The sequence below is a fragment of the Hyaena hyaena genome, unplaced genomic scaffold, assembly GCF_003009895.1.
Source record: "Hyaena hyaena isolate Hyena2069 unplaced genomic scaffold, ASM300989v1 scaffold_25, whole genome shotgun sequence".
Taxonomy (NCBI): domain Eukaryota; kingdom Metazoa; phylum Chordata; class Mammalia; order Carnivora; family Hyaenidae; genus Hyaena; species Hyaena hyaena.
Window position 1 is genome coordinate 1,974,343 of NW_024080657.1, and position 20,127 is coordinate 1,994,469.

Below are 20,127 nucleotides of genomic sequence, written 5' to 3' on the forward strand. Positions count from 1 at the left end.
TGGCAGGGAGAACGGACTAAGCACAGAGGCCTATGGTGTACTGTGGAGAGGGCTACACTAGGCGCCCCACGTGGGGTGGAGCAGGGGAAGGGCTCGAGGAGGGCACGGGCAAGCTGCTTCTCTGTCAACATCGGTTCTATGGCTCCTGCCAGCCCCAGTGCCCCATGGTGGTCCTCGAGCACAGACAACGGGTCGTGGCCTCTTACTGCCACCAAACATGGCAACCCCCCAAAGAAAGCCCTCTGCTGCAGACACACACTTTACAGGGCATACGCTCAGTCTGGACAACATCTGCTCTAAAGAAGCTCTAGAAAGCCGCCAGCCAATCGAGGCCCGGCAGAGCTAAATAAACCGTAACTGAACTGCGGAGCTCCCAGCCCTCCTGGGCGACAGGCTATTCTTTCTCTGTCAATTACTTGCTTGAGGGATTTGCTGCTCCTTGTCTCTTTCTGGATTTATAAAATGCTCTCATGAGCTGTCTGCATAAGTGCCGGTGGTAAAGAACTTGTGGCTTTGTGATCTGTTTATTTATTTATTTTGGGCTTCTGAAGAAGCTATTCAGGGATATCTCCTTAGGAACAGGATACAGGCTGTCTTTACATGGCCAGGACTAAACGCAATCAGAAAATAAACTCGCTCGCGGAGAGCTGGCACACCCACGAAGTCATCCTAGCTTCCCGGCCACTCCCTGGCTGCCAGAAGCCCCGCCCGCACCTTTTCTTCTCGGGCCACCTCTTCTCCCAGGACGCAGTACATGCTGATGCTACAAATGAGGCTGTGTGTTTCCTTTTAAACAAATGGACGCTCAGGGTGTTGACGTGTCCTAGCCAACAAGCAGTGGGGTGATGTTTCCATCTCGGTAATTTACTCTAATGGGTCTCGGTTCATTGGTTAACCAGTATTTCAAGCCTGTCCTTTCTTGCTATTCAATTTAGCTATCTTCTCCTGCGAGGAGGTCGTTTTTTTGTTTCTAAATGTTGGAAATGGAGGATTATGACTTGGAGCAACGATTTACTCTCCAAATAAATACTACCAATTACCTCTGCAGCTATATGTACTCGTTAGACTTAACTATATTTACCTGTTCAGAAGCATTCATCTATCGATCTAACTCCATCTCGCATACTCACAGAGACCGATAATCAAAATATTTAAATGCAACGGAGACGGGGTTTAAAACCATAAACACCAGTAGAAGCTTACAATGCTAATCGTACCCCCAAAGTACCACAAGACAAAGTATCGTAAATGCAGTGGAATGACTCCATGGCTTTGTGCATATTTAAAAAGATATGGCACTGAGAGGGGCGCCTGGGTGGCTTAGTCGGTTAAGCGTCCGACTTTCGCTTAGGTCATGATCTCGCGGTTCGTGGGTTCGAGCCCCGCATCGGGCTCTGTGCTGACTGCCAGCTCAGAGCCTGGAGCCTGTTTCAGTCTGTGACTCCCTCTCTCGCTGACCCTCCCCTGCTCACGCTGTCTCTCTCTCTCTACTAGAAATAAATAAAAACATAAAAAAAAAAAAATTTTAAAAAGATATGGCACTGAGAGGACCAATCTGTTACAGACAATTCAAAACTAAGGCAGAATCTAGAAGGGCTTAAATCCCACTGGGGCAGGATTTAAAAGCAGCCCCTTCCATCTGGCCACCTCTCCTGCCTCCAGGCTCCCTGTAGGCCTGGACCCCCCCGCCGCCCCCCAGCTATGGCGCTGCTGCTGGGTGCAGATTTCCAAGCGGCCCTGTGCCAGAGCACCGAGGGGTCTGACTCAGGCCACATGCGGTGTTCCCTGCTCCTCAGCACCCCACACCCGCCCCCTGAACATGCAAACCTGAAGGATAAAGACATTTTTGTAGCAGACTACCTATTTTGTTCCCCTCCCCACAGCCACCCCCCCCGACTATTTTCCTGGAACCTACACTTTGGCGCTAAGCCAGCAGCCTCTGCTGATGGATGCAGGGAAGAAACAGCTCTAGGAAGTGTACTTGTGTACTCACTGCAAGGGCGTTAGAGATATTAGTCACAACAGTACTCAGTGTTCTTCTAAGATGACCCACGGAGAAATTTTCTTAGGGTCCAGGACTAAGGAAAGCTGTGCTTCTTTCTACAAAGCCCTCTTTTCTTATTTCAGGGATGCCTGGAAGTCACACAACATAGGCACTTCCCTCTTGCTCGGTCTGTTGGAAGAGAAGCACATTTCAGGCTCATCCCCAGCTGGGGCGCAGAGCTCCAGGTGTGCGCTTTCTATGTGACCCTCAGCCCTGGCGTCACTTTGTGCTTTTCCTTTTATTATTATTATTATTGTTGTTGTTGTTGTTGCATACACTCAATTGGTAAAACACCCTTGGTCTTTTTCGGAATCAGGAAGAAGTTTAAATAAGGCTAATAACCACTACTTATTTTCTCCCATGTGCTGATATTCTGTGCTCAAGAATATAATATGCACGAGTTTACTGAATCCTGGCGATAACGTGTCTGGGTGGAAGGTAACAGACACGCCCGCCCTAGTCTCGTAGGTGAGGGAGGAGAGACCTAGAGAAGTGACGTGACTCACCCAAGGCGACGCTGCTACATAGCAGCAGCACGAGGCTCACTCTAACTCAGCATTCACCTCTGCAATCTTTCAACTTTCGACACGGCACACTTGGCTTGTTAATAAAAAATTTTTTGTGAATAAACACACATATAGTAAGATAACCAAGACCATTTTCCTGGCTACTTTACTCAGTACTGAGATCGTGACATTCACACGAGCCTCTCCGGTGCTCAGGACAGACCACGGGCCCTGTGAAGTGATGAAATAGCTTCCCTCTCGTTTGCTAGGGAAGCTGGTATGTGAGATCTACTCTGCAGACGATCCCGGATCCCAACCCAGGGCGGCTGGTGTGCACACGCGCAGGCACGCCCCACACCTGCCTTTCCCACCGGGTGGCAAGATGGTTGACCCCGGTAAATCATCAATCACGTGACAACGCCAAGGAAGCAGGGAAAGGACTGGCAGCATTTCATTGAAGTAGCATGGAGGTCCCCGCCTTCAGATCTGAAACCCAGCAATCCACTTTGTTTATAATCTGCGTGGCAGATGTCTCTTATCTTTGACACCAGGAGATCAGGCCTATATATGCACAGTGAACCGCTTCAGATCTGAGTGTATTTTTAGAACAATGAGCCTGGAAAAGAAAAGCAGCAATGCCCGTCAAAAGATGGATATTAGGAAAGCTAACTGCTTGGGTCTGGATTTGTTAACTATTAATCAAGTGTCAAAAGGAAGAATATTGGGGATGCCCTCATTTCCATGCTGGGTGCCATCCAAGGGGGAAACAGCTCTGCAGCCCAAGCTCAAATGAACTGCCCACAACACTTAAGGGGATGAGCTGCTAATTTCAAGCTCAGCTGAACTAACGGATCACCTCGGTGGCTCCTGATCTGTTCAAATATAATAGGCCCATGTGTGGGTAAAGGGAGGAGCTGGGCTCTGACGGGGATGAAATGAACGAGCCTGTGCCAGGCTGTGTTTGTCCAGGGTTTGAAGGCACCGGCTGCTTCTTTGAAGGGCTGGGATCCTACTGCCAGAAAGAAAGCAGGGAAGTCAGCCAGTAAATGAACCTTGAAACCTGGTCCTGACTTCTCACGCAGAGGGTGCCAGAGGGACGTGGCACAATTAACATGAAAAGACCACTCTGGGGTAATAAACTCTCTTCAGAGTTCAGTAAAGATGAAGCAGACTTACAACAGGAAACACCATGCCCGAATGTACAGAACGCACATACAAGGTGTCATATGTTTGGTGTGTTTATGTGTGCCCCACGTAGGCATGCGTACACACACAAACATACCCCAGCACACAAGCCCTGTGAGCGCAGAGGCCGCCTCTCTCTGCCTCTCCTCTAGTGTCAGGGCCTAGAACGGTGCCTGGTACGCGGCAGCTCCTCAGCTGGTCAGTGGGATGACAGAACTCGCTGAGCAGTCTCCCTCACGTGTAAATGTCAGCTCCTGTGCACAGTGGCCCGGGGAGGAAGGTGTTGTCACCGCCCTTACTTTACACGGGAGGGAAATGAGGCACAAGGAAACCAAGTCATTCGCTCAAAGTCCCAGAGTCAGTAAGATGTGAACCTAGGTGTGTCCGCCTCCAAGGCTGGTGCCCGGGGCCCTCATATACAATGGCTATGCAGGGGGAGCGGCTGGGGGAGACCCCCACCCACAGCACCCCTCCCTGACCACCACCACACAGAGGACTGCGGCATTCGGTGCCTGTACCAGAAGGTGTGCCTGCCAGTCACTACCTGCTGGACCCCCACATCCCCACCTGGGTCCTGGGGTTGGTGGGCGGAGGCAGGACTGGGGGGTGAGGACCAAGTGGCCTAAAAGCACTCATCTTCCATGGTGAGATGGACTTCATCTTTTTCAAAACAGGCATTGTTCCTGTTCACCCCAGGGCAGAAGGCTTATTGGATGATTTGAGTCCTCCCTGCAAAAGACAGGGAGCCTCAGAGGACGCTCAGAGAGAGGCCCGAGGAGTGCGGTTTTAATGGAGTTGAGTTGAGTCAGGCTGACAGCATGTACAGGCTTTAAGGAAAAACAGAGAAATTTGGGGTATGTGCTCTCATCTCAGATTCCTTTCATGTATGGGAAGGAAAAGCTCCATGGTCAGAGAGGCACAGAACTGTGGAGGCCCACTGCATGCCGGGAGAGATCTCAGAGGCTTCCGGGGCTACTCGGGAATTTAAATCAGTTGAGTCTGCCTCTGCCGTGGTGGGGGCGGGGGCAAGGACCTGTTATCTGTAATCTATCGCTTCCCCTCAGGGACACTGCCCTGTTTACAACTTGTAGTAAGCTGACCCCTCCTCCGACACCCCAAACAGGATTTGCTCACTTGTTACCCACTGAAGTTATTTAACTAGATGGACTGGCGGGGGGGGGGGGGGGGGGGGGGGGGGGGGGAAGCTGGTATTTTCTCTTGCATAGCCAGTTAACAGTGACACCTAGTGGTAACATGTGGCGAGGTTCTACCTTACCCCTACCCCCCACCCGCCCCTCCCCCAAGTTGCAAGATTTATGCTCCTCCTTACAAGGCACATTCGCTAGATAAAAGCATTAAACTGGAATGGCATTTCTGTTCTTAGCATTTACAGCCTTGGTTATATCAACCACCCCCTGATCAATTTCCATTTCTAGAGTTTACAGCCTGGATGTAAAAGCCTGCCACAAAGGCTCTATTTAATATGACAAATTAAAAAAGCAAACACAGGCTTGGTCATTCTCTGGAGCCCGGAGAAGCAAACAGGAGGGAGGAAAAAGCTAACCATAACGCACACAAGAGGAACTTTCAGGAACTGCTAAGTCTGTCTCCATGCCAACGCTAGGGAGGCCCCTCCTCAGACGCCCCAGCCCTGACCTGCTGGACCCACAGACATGTGAAGGCTGCCCCAAAATGTGCCATTTTGGGGTGTGGGTTGACTGACTTAGGACTGAAGGCAATTAAGACCCAGCAGATTCAAGAAAAACTTTTACTTCTCCGTTAACCACCTAAAAGAATCTGAATAGGGAGCCTGGCCCAGAAAGAGAACTATTACCAGAAGTCACTTTTCATATGAATAACCCGTGTGTACAGCAGGGCAAACACCCAATTGCCAAACACCTGCTCTTCTTAGGACCTGTGAACCACCCTGCTCCCCTGGGGAAGCCCCGGCCCCTGGGCCATTTCTCAGGATGGCAAAGAAGCTTCAACTGCCCCACTTGACCTTGGGTCTCACATTTTTATAAGGCTCCCTTCTGGATGAAATTTTTAAAAAAAATGTGTCTTTCTCCCATTAATCTGTCCTACATCAAGTATGAGACCAGCAAAAGAACCTAGTAGAAGGAAAATTCTTCCACCCCTAATATGGCTGCTCATCCATCTCCTTTCAGAGCAGCCACCGGCCCTCAATTGTTTCCTCACCAGCCCTGCCAGACAGAGGGGCCACTTCCAAATGAGGCTGGTCACCCAGCCCACGTCAGAATCTCACTGGCTCTAAGGAAGCCAGGCGTCGGGGCATCTGTGGACAGCTCCGGCTTTTCCTGGTTCTTCTGAACACTAAGCTGAGGCCTGGGTTTCTGTTACCCTCTGGCTACAGGGCTTCCCCTTGGGGCCTGACAACAAACACAACGGCCTTCCCTTCTCCCATGAGTGGGTGGCGGGGGTCAGTGCCTGCTGTGTGGGGATACAGAGGGGCAGGAGTGGGCAGGGGGCCTGGCAAGGAAGCTTCTGCAATTGTTCAGATAAGAGAAGAGGGTGGCCTGGCCTGGCGGCTCGGAGGTGAAGACGCGTAGATAGTCGGAAGAGAAACTCTGCAAGTTAGGTGGACGGGCTTCCCTTGCGGAATGGATGGAGGGTGCAAGGGAAGAGGAAAATGAAGGACAGACAACTGAATGGAAGATAGGGCCACTTGCTGAGCTGGGGGACCTGGTTCATCGGTCCCTGCAGGTATGAGTGTGTCAGTGCCACCCCCCACCACCGCCTCTCTCCCTGATTCAGTAAGGACGCTCACAAAGAGGCCAGGTTTCCCATCATCTCAGCCTTCTTTTCCCACTTAGAGAGCTTATTAATTTCTGAATCAAGATGCCACATCAGCTCCTGATCAAGGACAGTGCTGTTTTTTTCCCCTGACTTCAAAATAAGTTTGCAGACGATGTGTTTGTGAACCAATCAACCTTGCACTTCCTCCCCCCCACCAGCCTGGCAAGAGGGAGGTCATCTGACTCAACCCCGAATGGAATGCAGTAGAGCAAACAAAGGCGCTGCAGTCAAGTGGTCTGGCTGCATTTTCCTCCTCCAGAGGCACCTTGAATACCAACTCAAGATTCAGCAAGGTCCAATTCCAGGTTTAATTGCTTTTAGCGGCACAAAAGAAAATTAGAAATGAAAAGATAATGAATTGTGAATATTAGCCTGTTTGATGGGTCTAAACTTGAAGAATAGGTATGGGGTAGGTGTAGGAAAAGTAGAACGGAGCAGAGAATGTGCAAGTCAGATTGCTGTGACTCTTGGTTGTAACAGGCTGGCAGAAGGATTTACTTCAGGATGAATTTCTTACGTTCTTGAGTTGTGCCTGAAGTCAGCACCATTAGCTTTAGGGACACTGCCAGGGGTGGGGCGGGGGTGGGGTGGGGGAGACTATTTTCACCCTAAGTTGGTTCTTTAAGGAACAAGAATGTCTGAGGATAAGAAGCTGGTTGGGATGCGCCCCTGTGCTCCAGAAACCATGACTGATTCTGGGCCTAGGGGAAGTGACGGGGAAGAGACAGAAAGAAAAAAGGGAACTGGGGAAATCGAGAGCAAAAAATTGCAAAGGACAATAAATCAATTCAAAAGGATATTTCCATCACTCCCAGAGAGTGCAAGGTTTATAACGGAGCAAGTAGCCTTCCTCATTTCACAGTCTGAGCAGCCTTGCAGCCCTTTGCAGAATGAGATGACTCCTACCCCACCAAGGAAGCTCAGGGACACGTTTCTAGAAGCCTGAGAAGAGGGAGGGATTGTTTATTTGCTCTGGGCCACGGAGCTGCAGGGCCCAGGGTAATACACAGTGCCAGGCCAGAGAGGCCAGATTTTGTTCTCACTGCAGACACCCAGGAGATGGCAAGTCTACTCCGGCCCCTTTCTTCCAGTGGATGGGGAGGTGGGGAGAGGGGGCCATGGTACATTTGGGGACTGGTGATGTGCTCAGTTTTAGCTTCTGAGAAACACCCTTTGGGACTCAAGGAACGAGACACAGCATCTCCCACTGGAGGCGGCACAGCTATTTTCGAACAAGCAAAACTCTTGGAAATTACAATCACATAATTTTCGGGCCAGAAAAGGCCCTTTAAACCATTTGTCAAGTGGTTCTTACTATTTCCTGGTTCCCAGACTCCTATCACAGTCAGATGGATGTGGTGGACTCTACCTGGAAAAGGAACATATGTGTCTGTTGCACACACCCCATCTTGTACGCAGCATGCAAGGGTTTAGAACACCTGACGGCTGTGAAGACGCCCCGTGGAGTCAGATCGGTAACCTAACGCTTGTGCTGTGCAGACAAAGGAGCCGAGGTCCAGAGAGGTGCCAGGGTCAGCTGGTCACTGGAGGAGGGCCTCGGAGCAGACCTCTCTCCGCCAGGAGAGCGCTATGGCCCCTCCAGCACACCGTCTCTCTGCTTTTTGCCCCTTTGACAATGCCTGACACTGCAGCAGTGGAAAAGGTTACTTGCAGAGAGAAATGCATCTAGTAAAAATACCATCTCTAGAGTTGGCCCAGTTAAAGAAACCATCTTAACCTGGCAAGAGGAGCGAGGCGAGAAACGCACAGAGAACGGCTTGCCTCTGCTCGCCATTAGCAAATCATCTATAATTTAGAGCAAACGTAAAGAGATGCGGGTGATCAAGCAGACGTACCTCCTGGCAGCCTCTTGTAATTTCACGGGCTGTTTGGCGCTGAGGTAAATCAAGCAGGCATCAGCCACTTTATTCAGGTCACCCTCACCTGCGGAGAGGAGAAACAAAACAGGCATCGGCCCTCAGACTTCATTCGGGACAAGCAGTAACCAACTGCTGTCTGGTGGAACTGGAGCGGCCAGGTGAGATGGCCTGGGATCTCTACCAAGATAGGGGGGAGGAGGAGGGACATGGGGCCAAAGTGAGACTGAAGGATGTGCACGCAAAAGGAGAGCGGGGAGCGCGACCAGGAGCGGAGCACAACAATGCGGGGCGTGTGTCGCTGGGGGAGAGGCGGGTACCCACCCAGGTCCAGGCTCTCGCAGAGAGGGCCCAGGCCCTGCAGCACGGCCAGCTGTAGCTTGAAGGCCAGCATGTGGGAGTAAATTGGCCCAGCCCTGGCACTGACAGGAGCCTGGCTGACGAGGGAGCCGGCCAGCTTCGGCAGGACGTCTTTGCAGAACCGGCTCCGTAGGAAATCGCCACACTTGCCTGCCAGGGTCCCCAAGACCTGCAGAAACAGCCCCCAATGTGGTGAATGCACATTGCCACGGCAGCAGAGAGCTAGGGAATGTCTGGTGATTCAATTTCTTCTTGGAAAAAAAAAAAATAGAATTACTGCTGTTAATTCCTTGCCCATGGTTTGTGATTCTGACAGTTATGAATTCGGAGGTCTCTGCTCCCAAGGCATGGCTGCTTCTATCCATAAATACAGATTACACGGGGAATGAGTCAAAGGAATGGTTGGGTTGGATGAATAGTATGATTAATACCTTGATTTTCCTCCCTTTTTTGGTTAAAAAAAAAAGCTTAAAGCAGTTCACATAGATCATCTCTTGACTCTTCCTAACATGCCTTGAGAACAGACTTGTGCTCTGAACTCTAGCTAGCTGAGCAAACACAAGCAGTGAGGCCAGCTGCTGTGCGCCGGCACCGGGAGAACAGTGGTGTCCGAGGCCCTGCGGCTGAGTCGTGGCAGGGACCCAGGGGTCAGGGCCACGCCGGGGCCCTTCCCATCCCACCGCACCATTTCCTGTGTACGTTACCCTTGTCCCGTCTTCCATGACAGGCGGTTTCTTTGCACGCCTCATTTTAAACTTTCTCTAGCAGAACATATTGAAACGTTTTGCCCTGCTGCACAAGGCTGAATATACGGGATAATAGGAATTTCTTTAAAAATTGGTAAGCAAGGCATAACCAGCACAGAGAGTGTTTGCCGCCTCTGCAGAGAATAAGGCCCTTATTTCAGGTCCCTTAGCTGGCCTGCACGAGCCGTTACAGACCCCAGATGCCATCAAGGTGTCTGGGAGTGGAAGAACAGCCTCAGAGCACACCCAGCATGTGTATATTTTCCTCTTTTCCTACGCTTGCCGTTACTTCGGATTACCTACTAATTTCTACAAAGGAAAGCAGCACATCCGAAGAAGATGTAGCAAGGCCTCCCTCCTTCCCTCAATCTCCCTCCTCCCCTTTCTGTGTATGTGTCTGTGTGTGATTTTGAATATTTGGCTTTAGAAAAAAATATACAACTTTGACAATTTTGTATGTTTTAAATGTAAGCTAATATTTTGGTCTAGAATACGCTGGAGAATCTTACAGAAAACCAAAATACTTTCGCCAAGCGTACTAGCTGCATTTCTGGCTTCCTGCTATGTCCCTACGCATCCTTTCTCCTGGCCTTATCTCACACACCTGCTCCTAATTTATGTTAGCTTGCCCTGATAAATATCTCTCTGTAGGTCGCCCTAAGTGCTTGTCGGAATAAGGAAAGATATAAATAAATAAGCCAAAATAGGTGTGCTGATATAAGACAAAGCCAAGAGAGTAACACCTGACATACATATATGGCTTTTAACTTTCCAAAGCATTTCACGAAATAGTCCCATTTTCTCCCTGACAACTATACTGTGCGGAAGGCAGAACGCATGGTCCTGAGGCCAACTTGAAAACGAGTGGTCCTGGGCTTTGCCCCAAGTCACTGGATGGCAGAGGATGCCCACTGTAGAACGTAGGCCCCTTCCCCTGGACTCCAGTGCGGTGTGAAGAATGTGGGCACAAACTCACAGATTTGAGTTTTATCACTTCCTAGCTACGTGATCCTGAGAAAATCCTCTAACTTCTCTGAGCTTATTTCCTCCTGTGTCAAAAACTGGGAGAGTAGTGGCTACCTCGCCAAGCTGTTGTAGGGAGAGGAGTTTGTGTGGGAGGACATGCCAGGCACACGGTGGGAGCTCCGTGGGAGCTCCATAAATACCGGCAGCCCTTTCCATCTCCTACTTCCCTCTGCTTCAAATTCAAAATAAGACTGACTTTTACTTTCTTCTTTGTGCTTTTCTTATTTTGCTGTATTCTCTTCAAGGTACATGACCTTGCAATCATGATAAAAAGAACCATCCGCAAAGACACCGCCAGGAGCTGTGCTAACCCTGCCCCCCGCCCCCACGACTGACAGGGGTGGGGCAGCAGCACCGTACCTTGAAGGCTCTGAGCACTGCCAGGGGGTCGTCATTTGTGAGTCGGTGCACGAGTGGGGGCCAGGCCCGATGAACCAAGGGAAGGAGCTGGTTCTTGTGGGACTGCAGAACTACCACACACAAATCCAGCACATCCAACACCTGAAAGAAGAGAGGACGTGATTTCCGCAGAGGAGGAAGAGCATTCCTAGAAGTTCCTAGAGGTGGAAAGAGCCAATGAGGAAGACCCTGAGGAGGGAGGGCTTGTAGGGCTTAGGAAACTAAGGCAGGGCCCCATGCAGCAAGACGGCGGGGTAGGAGGGGGCTGGACTGTGAAGGTGTCATGTTAAGAATTTCTTATTTGGTACTAAGTACGGTGGGGAGCCATCAGAATGGGTTAAGCAGGAAGGTGCCAGGATTCGATTCATGTTTTAAAAAGGTCATTCTGGCTACGGGGTGGGGAGGGGCCTGGGGAGGGGGAGAGAGGCCAGCAGGCCCCTGAGAGGAGGACAGGGATGTAGCACAGGGTGGTGCCAAAGGAGCGAAAGGCCTTGAGGTCTGTTCTGAGATGGCTGGAGCTCCTGACAGACGCCATACGGGGGCAACAAAGAGAGGAATCTGCCCCAAGGGGCTGATGGGGTCTGGCTTGGCAACTGAGCAGGTGCAGGTGGCTCTGGGTGAGGCAGGAGCCGGGGAGGGAGCACGCTGAGAAGCTGGGTGAGGTCACGTTCTCTTTCTTCTAAATGGAGAGGCCAAGCAGGCAGCCGAGATACAAGTCCACTTCAGGAGAGAGGCTCGCGGTCGCCTACATGTAAACTGGATTTTTTGCCTTCCCTAAAAACGTTTCCTGATCTCCCACAGCTCAGAGCGCACTGAAGACCACCGGCCTGCCTCCGTGCCGCTGGCAGGGGTCACGACGATGACCAGTGTGGGCCTTCCTCCCTGAGACGGGCCAGCCCTCCAGAACACGGGAAGGAGCACGTCTGAGTAAGACAGAGGGAGGCCTGCCAACATGGAGTGGTGAACCCTGCTGGTGTCCACTCTGTGCTGGTCACGCTGACGCTGGAACAGAAACAAAGAACAAAAGAGGCCCTGCCCTGCAGGGGGAGCAGGCAGGCAGGAGGGTGAGAGGAGCCTCGGTGTGCAGTGGACAGCAGCGTAACCGGCCAATGGCGCTGCCATTACTGGCTCTGAGCATGAGTTCCGTCACCAACTGGGCAAGTTAGGTTGGGAGTCATGGATTCTAAGATCTACGTTTCCTCCTTCCTTCTGGGAATGTTAATCTCCCAGACTTTGCCCCTTGGAAGTTTGGCTCTATCTCAGCCTTTAAGCCTTGGCTCAACTATCACCATGGCAGGAAAGGTCTTCCCCGATGACCTGGTCAAAATCAGGGTATAAGCTGTGTCTTATTCAACAGGGTTTGGTACAGAGCAGGCTCCTAATGCACGTCCACTGGATGGGTGAATTACTGTTTCCTATCACAGAAACTGCCCATTAGCTTCAGAGATGCCCTCACCTCGTAGGTGTATGTGTGTGTGTACTGCCTCCTTCGCCACCAGAGACGGGCAGCTCCATGAAGACGTGGATGCTGGTGTCATATGCTTCCACACCCCCTCTGCCTGACCTGCAGCGGGCCTCAATAAACATTCAGTGAATGAATGTGTGTGTGAGGCCACTCTTTCCTATTTATATTCAACGACTCAGTGAGGTAGATACCATCACATCCATTTTACAGAAGAGATGGAAGCTTAAAAAGGTGAATTAACTTTTTCAAGGTTGCACAGGGAGAGCCAGGACGTGAACTCAGGTATGTGGGTCTGATTCCAACAACTACGGTGTGGATACAGCTGCTACAAAGCCTCCGTGAAAGGGAAGACGCTTTGCTAATGTATCCCCTAGACATCTAAAATAAAGCCTTGCATACAGTAGGCACTCCAAGAGTACCTGCTGAATGGGACAAGAGATGAATGCTAAGAAGTGTCTCTGGGGAAATAAAACGAATCTGAGATAATCCTGAATCAGGGTTTCCTCACCCACCGCCCCAAGCAGCGCAATGTGCTCTCATTGCCAACAGGAACCCACTGAGGCAGCTGTTTCTCAGGCCTGCTCGGGGATGGGGAAGGGCCGGGCCGGGCTCTGTTGTCTTCCCATGGCTGTGAGATCTTTTCCCAGGTGGTTCTGAAAGCCCTGTCCCCACCTGCACACGCCCCACCGTCCTGGTTTGGTACTGCACACTTTAAGTCCTTGCTGACGGGGATGCTGCTTGGGACACTGCCAGCAAAGCAAACAAGGATATAAGACTAAGAAGTGTGAAATGGAAACGGAAACAGATAGAGGCCGGAGTCAAGCTGGAAGAATGACCACGTCCAAGGATTAAAACCTGCATCCCACATCAAGTCATTCCAGAAAATGATATCCCTTCCAAAGCGTATGACTTCCTTTCCCTTGGAGATTCCACGACTGTCCACTACTTTGTGGTTTCTAATTCCAGAAAGGGGACTTGGCTCCCTTTAGGCATCTGAGCCGATAAGGAAGGACGTAAGGCTGTCATCCCACAGATAAGTTCTTCCTGAGGCCACCTCTTGGCCACCACACGTGGACCAGGAGATAAGGGCGGCCTCTTGGTCAGCCGTGCGGTCACTGCCAACCAGACCAAACCTGAGTCCTGCTGCTGCAAACGCAGGGAAGGAGCTGCTCACTGACCTTCAAGCGGATTTTCAGACTTTTATCTGACAACAAGTAGATGCAGCGCTCCATCACATCTGTGGCTATTTGGACCTGCAATGGCAGTGGCGGCTCGACATCAGGACCAGTGTCACCCTCGTCCACTTTGGGAGGGTCTGACTGCTCCTCTGGAAAGAAAGCACAACCAGGGACAGTGTTTTACGAGAGACGCCCCACATTGACTGACTCTCCCCACCTCAGGCATGGGAACGGCATTCACAAGGGAAAACGTCTAGGAACTGACTCCAAGGAAAGCACGTATATGCGGGTCAAACTAGGAGTCAAGATATTCACCACAGAATTGACTATACTACCTAAAAACTGGGGGGGGGGGGGGCCGGCACGGGGGAACCCCTCCATGGCCGCTCAAGGGGGGTACATCCATACAATGACATATCACAAGGGTCCCCAAATTTGTGTTTACCTGGTCGTATAACAACCAGGGAATATGTTCAGGAAAAAAATACTGTGCTAAAAAGAGAAAAGCAGTATATAAAATTGCATACACAGTGGGAGCATTATTATATAAATTTTTGCATAGCAGGAAGTACAATGAAATACTAAGAGAGATGGGGTCGTGATATCATATAGCATTTCAAATTTTTTCCAAAGCCTTCGCTCTTTTCTAAATTTCCATTAATAAATATTTAAAATAAAAACACAAGAGAGCAACATTCTAATTTGGAGCCTTGAGGCTGGGTAGCTCCTCGGCTGGCTTTGCTCTGCCCTTTACTCTTTCTTTCCTCTTGGTTCATTCTTTGACTAAAGGACTCGAATGTCTTCCACCAGCCTGTTAAGGCCTTTTGATGGCCAAGATCAGGCCTTACTGATGCTGCACGAGAGATAATAGCAGGGCAGCTTGGTGTCATACATGGGTAGGGGGTCTGGTCAAAGGAGGTCAGTTCGAGTCCTGCCTACACACCTGTTAGCTAGCAACCCCCTCATCCTGCATCACTTCATCTGGAAAAAAGGTACAAAGCATGCACACTTCATTTGCTTGTTGAGAGAGTTAAATAAGATGAATGTCACCATCTATTATCATTCTTTCACTGCCTAGAGTGCTGTGTTGCATGCGGTAGGCATATATTTGTAAATTAAAACAACAAAAAAGACTTGGGAGTTGCATGAAACCCAGGCCAAAATCCCTGTCCAGGAAATGTTTCCTTCATCTACTTACAGCCCCCGGCTTCCCCTGCCCAAGCCCCCACTAGCTGCGCTCATGTCCACTGAGCTGAACATTGTTCCCTCACTCTTCCCCATTTCAGTTTCCTCTGCCGGAAAAAATAGAATCTTATAGTACAGGCCACAATGTCTTTACCAGATGCTGCAAAGATAAATGAAAAAGCATTTGTAGAGTGCTTGGGTTTCTTGGGGAAAGGGACCTCAGATACGCGAGGTGCTTTCATTGTGACTAAAACAAAAAACACATGTCAAACCAACATCAGTCCAGACATTCTTTATAATGCCAAGTGTTTGGTGTGTACTTGACAAATGATAATTATAAGAATGATAAGGCTGTGCTTTTCTTCCCAGAGGAGGATTTGTTGTTTGAAATTCACCTACTGCAGAATGTTATTTGAGGGATGTGGATTTTTCCGTTACTGAGAGAAAGGTTGATTCATTCAGTCTGCTCCTAGCCAACATCAACTAGAACCAGAAGATCCTAATCGTAAAAGAATGGATTCACGGACAATGCTAGAATTTCAAGCAAGAATGGCAAATCCGGATTACGAGGGATCATGATGCCTCCCCTTCTCCTGGGTTTCTGGGGTTGGGTACGGGATGCAGGTTGGGAAAAGAAAGACTGGGTCGGCTTAAGAAATAAAACCAAGAAGAAAAGGCCTGATAATAGACTTCTGATCAGAAAACTGCCCTCAGGGAAGGCAATGACTCAATTCTGTATAAATCATTATCGGGGGCCTGTGATGCTTCTCTGCTGTTTAGAAGGAATTTGCTGTAGTTAGTTGCATTGAACTACTAATTTCCTGTTATCCTGGAATTACTGGCTTCAGTTGACCAGTCTCAGAGTAGAGATCACCAAAAAGGAAAAAGAACTCTGCTCAGTTTCAACCTAACAAACTAATTTGGGACTCAGTTCGATTTAGGATAGTTCTGAGACCACCAAGCTCATTATGAGTTGGCGTTTTATATTTGCAGAGGAGATTCTAACAATTTATTAATCCTTCCGTGACCTGAAGCTCCAGATTGAGCTTGTGAATAAAACAACAAGCCAGAGCTTCAACTAGCCTGAACTCCCTTCTCTTTTATCGTATAAATAGCTAAGAAAAACACTGCGATCTCCTCCCACCAATAAATAAATAGACAAAGCATATGAACAGACAACGGGCAGAAGAAAAAAACTGTTAGGAAAGAAGCAGCTAGGAAGATGGTCAACCTTGCCTGCAATCAAAGAAATGCAGAGCAAAATAACAAGAACCATTTTTCACCTATTAACTTAGCAAGAAGTGAAACGAGGAATGGCCAACGTCGGCAAGGTTGTGGTACAGCCAGTGTTAATCCCGTCCCACTGAACGGAAGGTAGAAATTGACACAACCTTTCTGGGAAGGCAATTTGGCAAGCATAAAATAATGTTCATATCCTTGACCCAGAAATCCCACTTCTGGGATTTATAAAGAACTATGCAAAAAAATAAAAGGGAAAAGGTCACGTGCACAGAATCATCCACTGCAGCTGTTAGAGAGAAAAGCTGGAAGCAACCCGAACTGGTCACAGGGGGATGGATACTTAGTAGCAGCTATTAAAACATTAATTATGAAAACTCTATAGCAACGTGGAGAGTTGCTGATTATATAACTAACTGCAAAAAGGGTAGAACGCATTGAAAACTGTGGCCATAACCACATAAAAATAGGTTTGTGACACAAAAGAACGGGAGAAGATCGCACACACAGAAAATGAGGATGCTTATGTTGAGCATGGTGAGGCTGAGGGACTTTTCTGACTCCCAAGCTTCCTGTAATGGTATTTTATTCTTATAATAATCTGCTTCAAAAAGAAAAGAAAAAAAAAAAACGGCTAAGTCAAAATAAATAGTTACCTTCTTCATTATCAAAATCTGAGACATTTCCATCTGCCACATCCTTTTCTCTGAGGTAGCTCAGCAAAAACTGCTCCAAGTCTTCCGCTGTGGTGGTAATCTCGAGTCCTTTCTCAGGAGTTGCTGGTCTCTGGCTCAGATGACTTCCCTCCACCCCTGCACTTTGCTCTTGGAGTCGCCTGAGATCACCTGTGTCCGGGAACCACTGGGCTGTAGGTAAAGTGTTACAACAATCACCGTGGTCAGGGACAATAAATTGGCATTGTTACCCAATAAGCAGAACAAGCTCTCTGCCACAGCCTGTGTGGCCCCACGTGGTCTAGTCCCTCTGTTTCTCCAAAACCTCATCTTCCAACCACTCCCAGCTGCCCATTAACTGGGCACCTTCCCATTCCTCCGATGCGGCAGGTGTCTTCCTGCCCTAGAATGTTCTGCACATGCTGTTCTCGCTGTCTGGAATACTTTCCCCACTACATCACATCTGGCTAATTCCAGCTCGCCTTTCACATCTCAATACATGTAGCACTTGCCCAGTAAAGCCATCCCTGGACTTCCCAATTCAATTTAGGTCCCTTACAGGCTCTTATATAGCACTATCTTCTTTCCTGCCATATCAACTCCTCATGCTTTGCAATTACATTTATCTCAAGTGTACTGTTTAGTGTCTGAATCTCCCACTAGACTCTATGCTCCATGCATCACCACCGGTATCCAATATGCCCAGCATGGAGTAGGTGGTCAGAATATATGCCGGATGAAAAAATATGCTAGACTGGAGAATACATGCAAGTGACAAGATTCTGAGTAGAAGATGCACTACTCAGTAGCAGAACACAGGCTCTATAGGGCCTCAGAAGGGACACAGCCCCTCGCATCTGTATTTCTGATGTAAAAGGCCGGCACGGTCTCTCCAAAGCTTTTCCTTCTTCAGGGAGGCTCCACTACTTCTGACGCGTCACCACAGAATAAGCCTTAAACGTGAACTGAACCAGTGGTTTTCAAGCTGTGCCCTGAGGAGCCCTGGGGCTCTGCAGAAATGTCTTAGGGCCACAACAGGGAGGGCCCCGAAGACGGCACACTAAAGGCGGTAGACTCAGGACTTCTAAACCCTCTCTAACCCAGCAGCTCTGATTTCAACTATGCTTGTATACTGGGGTTCCCCTAGGGCTTCATTTCAAAAACGGCTCTTAACACTTAAAGAAACAAAAAAACCCCAGTGTGAATTTTCACCCACCTTTTACAGACAGCAGGAAAAATACCTCCCATAACCTTTAGCACCTGCTAATCTCCTTTCCGTCAAGGAGCATGTGCACAGAGACGGAGCAACGACAGATGGGAGATGCCAGGGCCAGGCTAGTGGAAGTGGCAGAGGGCAAACGCAGAAGAGCCTTCAATCCAAGATCTAGAGGTTCCCATATGTAGGGATCAGTCATGCCATTTCTTCAGTGCCCCAGCCCCAGATGCGTCAAGCCCTAGTACCCTCCAAGGGACTGCATTCCCAACAAGTTAAAATCAGGACCCAGCACTGACAATACTCAAAGTAGATGTGCTGCAAAGATTATTTCTACAGTAGGCCAGTGCCAGACAAATTCTTTGCTCACAAATGGCTTGTAAACATATGAAAGGAAGCTCAACCTCACTCTTAAACTAGGGCAACCTCTTTGGACAGCAATTTGAAACTCTCCATATGAAACTTAAATGTGGGGTACCTGGCTGCCTGAGTCAGTGGAGTGTGTGACTCTTGATCTCAGGGTTGTGAGTTCAAGCCCCACTCTGAGTATACACATTACTTAAAAAAAAAAAAAAAAAAAAAAAAAAAACAGATTAAATGTGCTGTCCTCAAGCCAGTTCTCCTCCCAGGAATTAACCCTACTGATATACTCAAAATGTCCGATGAAAATATTCACTGCAGCATTTTTTTTTTTTTTGTGGTGGCATAAGACAGGAAACCACCAAAATCTCCACCAAGAAAAGACTGCTTAAATAGCACGCAGCGGCACAGCACAATCCTACGCGGCCACGGAAACGAGCCGGCAGCCCTGCATGCATGATGTGGCACATGTCTAAGTGCTGAGGTACGTGGCGTGGACTCCTCCTCACCTTCAGAGCCACCCTATTTGTGCTGCTCTGAGCCACTGGCCAACTGCTCAGTGGTCCTAGGCAGTGACTGAACTGCTCGCTCTTGCCCTCACAGCGGTACTGGGTCAACGCACGTGAAACAGCGGCATTTCTGTAACTCTGTTTCCCACAACACGTGCTGGGTTCTCTGCAGACCTTCTGGTGGGAGTGCAAGTGTGGTCTCGGAAGGTGGTTCCGTGAGACCACACTTGCACTCCCACCCTCGAAGAGTGGCCATCAGTTAGACAACGGGCAGGAAACGGAGACGGTGGCACGCGGTGCTGCTCTGATTCGCACAGGACTGAGGCCACTTCAGTACTGCTTCCTGTTCCAAATGCAAGTAATTTGGGGCTATTTCCACACTTTCAGAAGAGCTATCCCCCATCTGCTTCTTTTCCTAGGACGCTCTCAAGTCAATCTCAACCATCCTCATTTTTCTCTCTGCAGTGGAGACCCTTCCTCCTCCACGTCAATTAAAAAAGAAGATGAGTGGGGCACCTGGGTGGCTCAGTCGGTTAAGCGTCCGACTTCAGCTCAGGTCATGATCTCGCGGTTCGTGGGTTCGAGCCCCGTGTCGGGCTCTGTGCTGACAGCTAGCACAGAGCCTGGAGCCTGCTTCAGATTCTGTGTCTCCCTCTCTCTGCCCCTACCCCACCTGTGCTCTGTCTCTCTCTTGTAAAAATAAACATTAAAAAAAAAAAAAAAAAAGACGAGCAGGGCACCTGGGTGGCCTGGCCAGTTGAGCTCTTGACTTCAGTTCAGGGCATGATCTCATGGCTCATGAGTTTGAGCCCCACACTGGGGCTCAACAACACATAGGCGCGTGGATAGCACACAGCCCGCTTTGGATCCTCTGTCTCTCTCTCTCTGCTCCTCCCCATCTTCTCTCTCTCAAAAATAAATAAACATTAAAAAAAAAAAGCGCATACACAGGGTTCCTCCTTTAGAGATGAACAAAGATATCAGCAATCCGAGGGAATGTAATTTTCAAGGCCCACGTTGAGGTATCTGAGGGTATATTTAATAGGCCTTTTCTAATGCATCTTTAAAATCTCAAATGGACACACAGTATAGCTCCCCAAAGCACTCAAGGTGGAAGTGCGCTATATTCAGACCGCGGAAGCGAGTCACAGCCTCAAGCCTGTCAGCAGTCAGCCAGCCTCGGTAGTGCTGCCACGGGGACAGGGACCTGGTTCCTTCCAGTCAACACTCCCATCCCCGCAGCTTGTCCAGTACAGATTTCCGAGGGATTGCAAAGTAAAACCCAAACCCCTTCCCTTGGTCTACAAGACCACGCGGGGTTTACCCTTGCCCAACCTTCCGGCT

At 49.4% G+C, this 20,127-nt stretch overlaps 1 protein-coding gene across 2 annotated transcripts in view; it reads right to left on the minus strand.

Annotated features, from left to right (window-relative positions):
* The window catches only part of TTI1 (TELO2 interacting protein 1), a 46,364-nt gene that overhangs the window by 5,353 nt on the left and 20,884 nt on the right, over nt 1-20,127 (minus strand). The window contains exons 3-8 of one of the 2 annotated variants that reach the window (XM_039227191.1): nt 16,684-16,893; nt 13,604-13,752; nt 10,922-11,062; nt 8,754-8,958; nt 8,409-8,496; nt 7,524-7,921 (exon numbers count right to left, since the gene is read on the minus strand). In XM_039227191.1, coding sequence (XP_039083122.1) covers nt 7,918-7,921; nt 8,409-8,496; nt 8,754-8,958; nt 10,922-11,062; nt 13,604-13,752; nt 16,684-16,893 — 797 coding nt within the window. In that variant the 3' untranslated portion in view covers nt 7,524-7,917. Of the gene's footprint in view, nt 1-7,523; nt 7,922-8,408; nt 8,497-8,753; nt 8,959-10,921; nt 11,063-13,603; nt 13,753-16,683; nt 16,894-20,127 lie in introns of those variants that run through there. The other variant, XM_039227190.1, reaches the window with a different exon arrangement.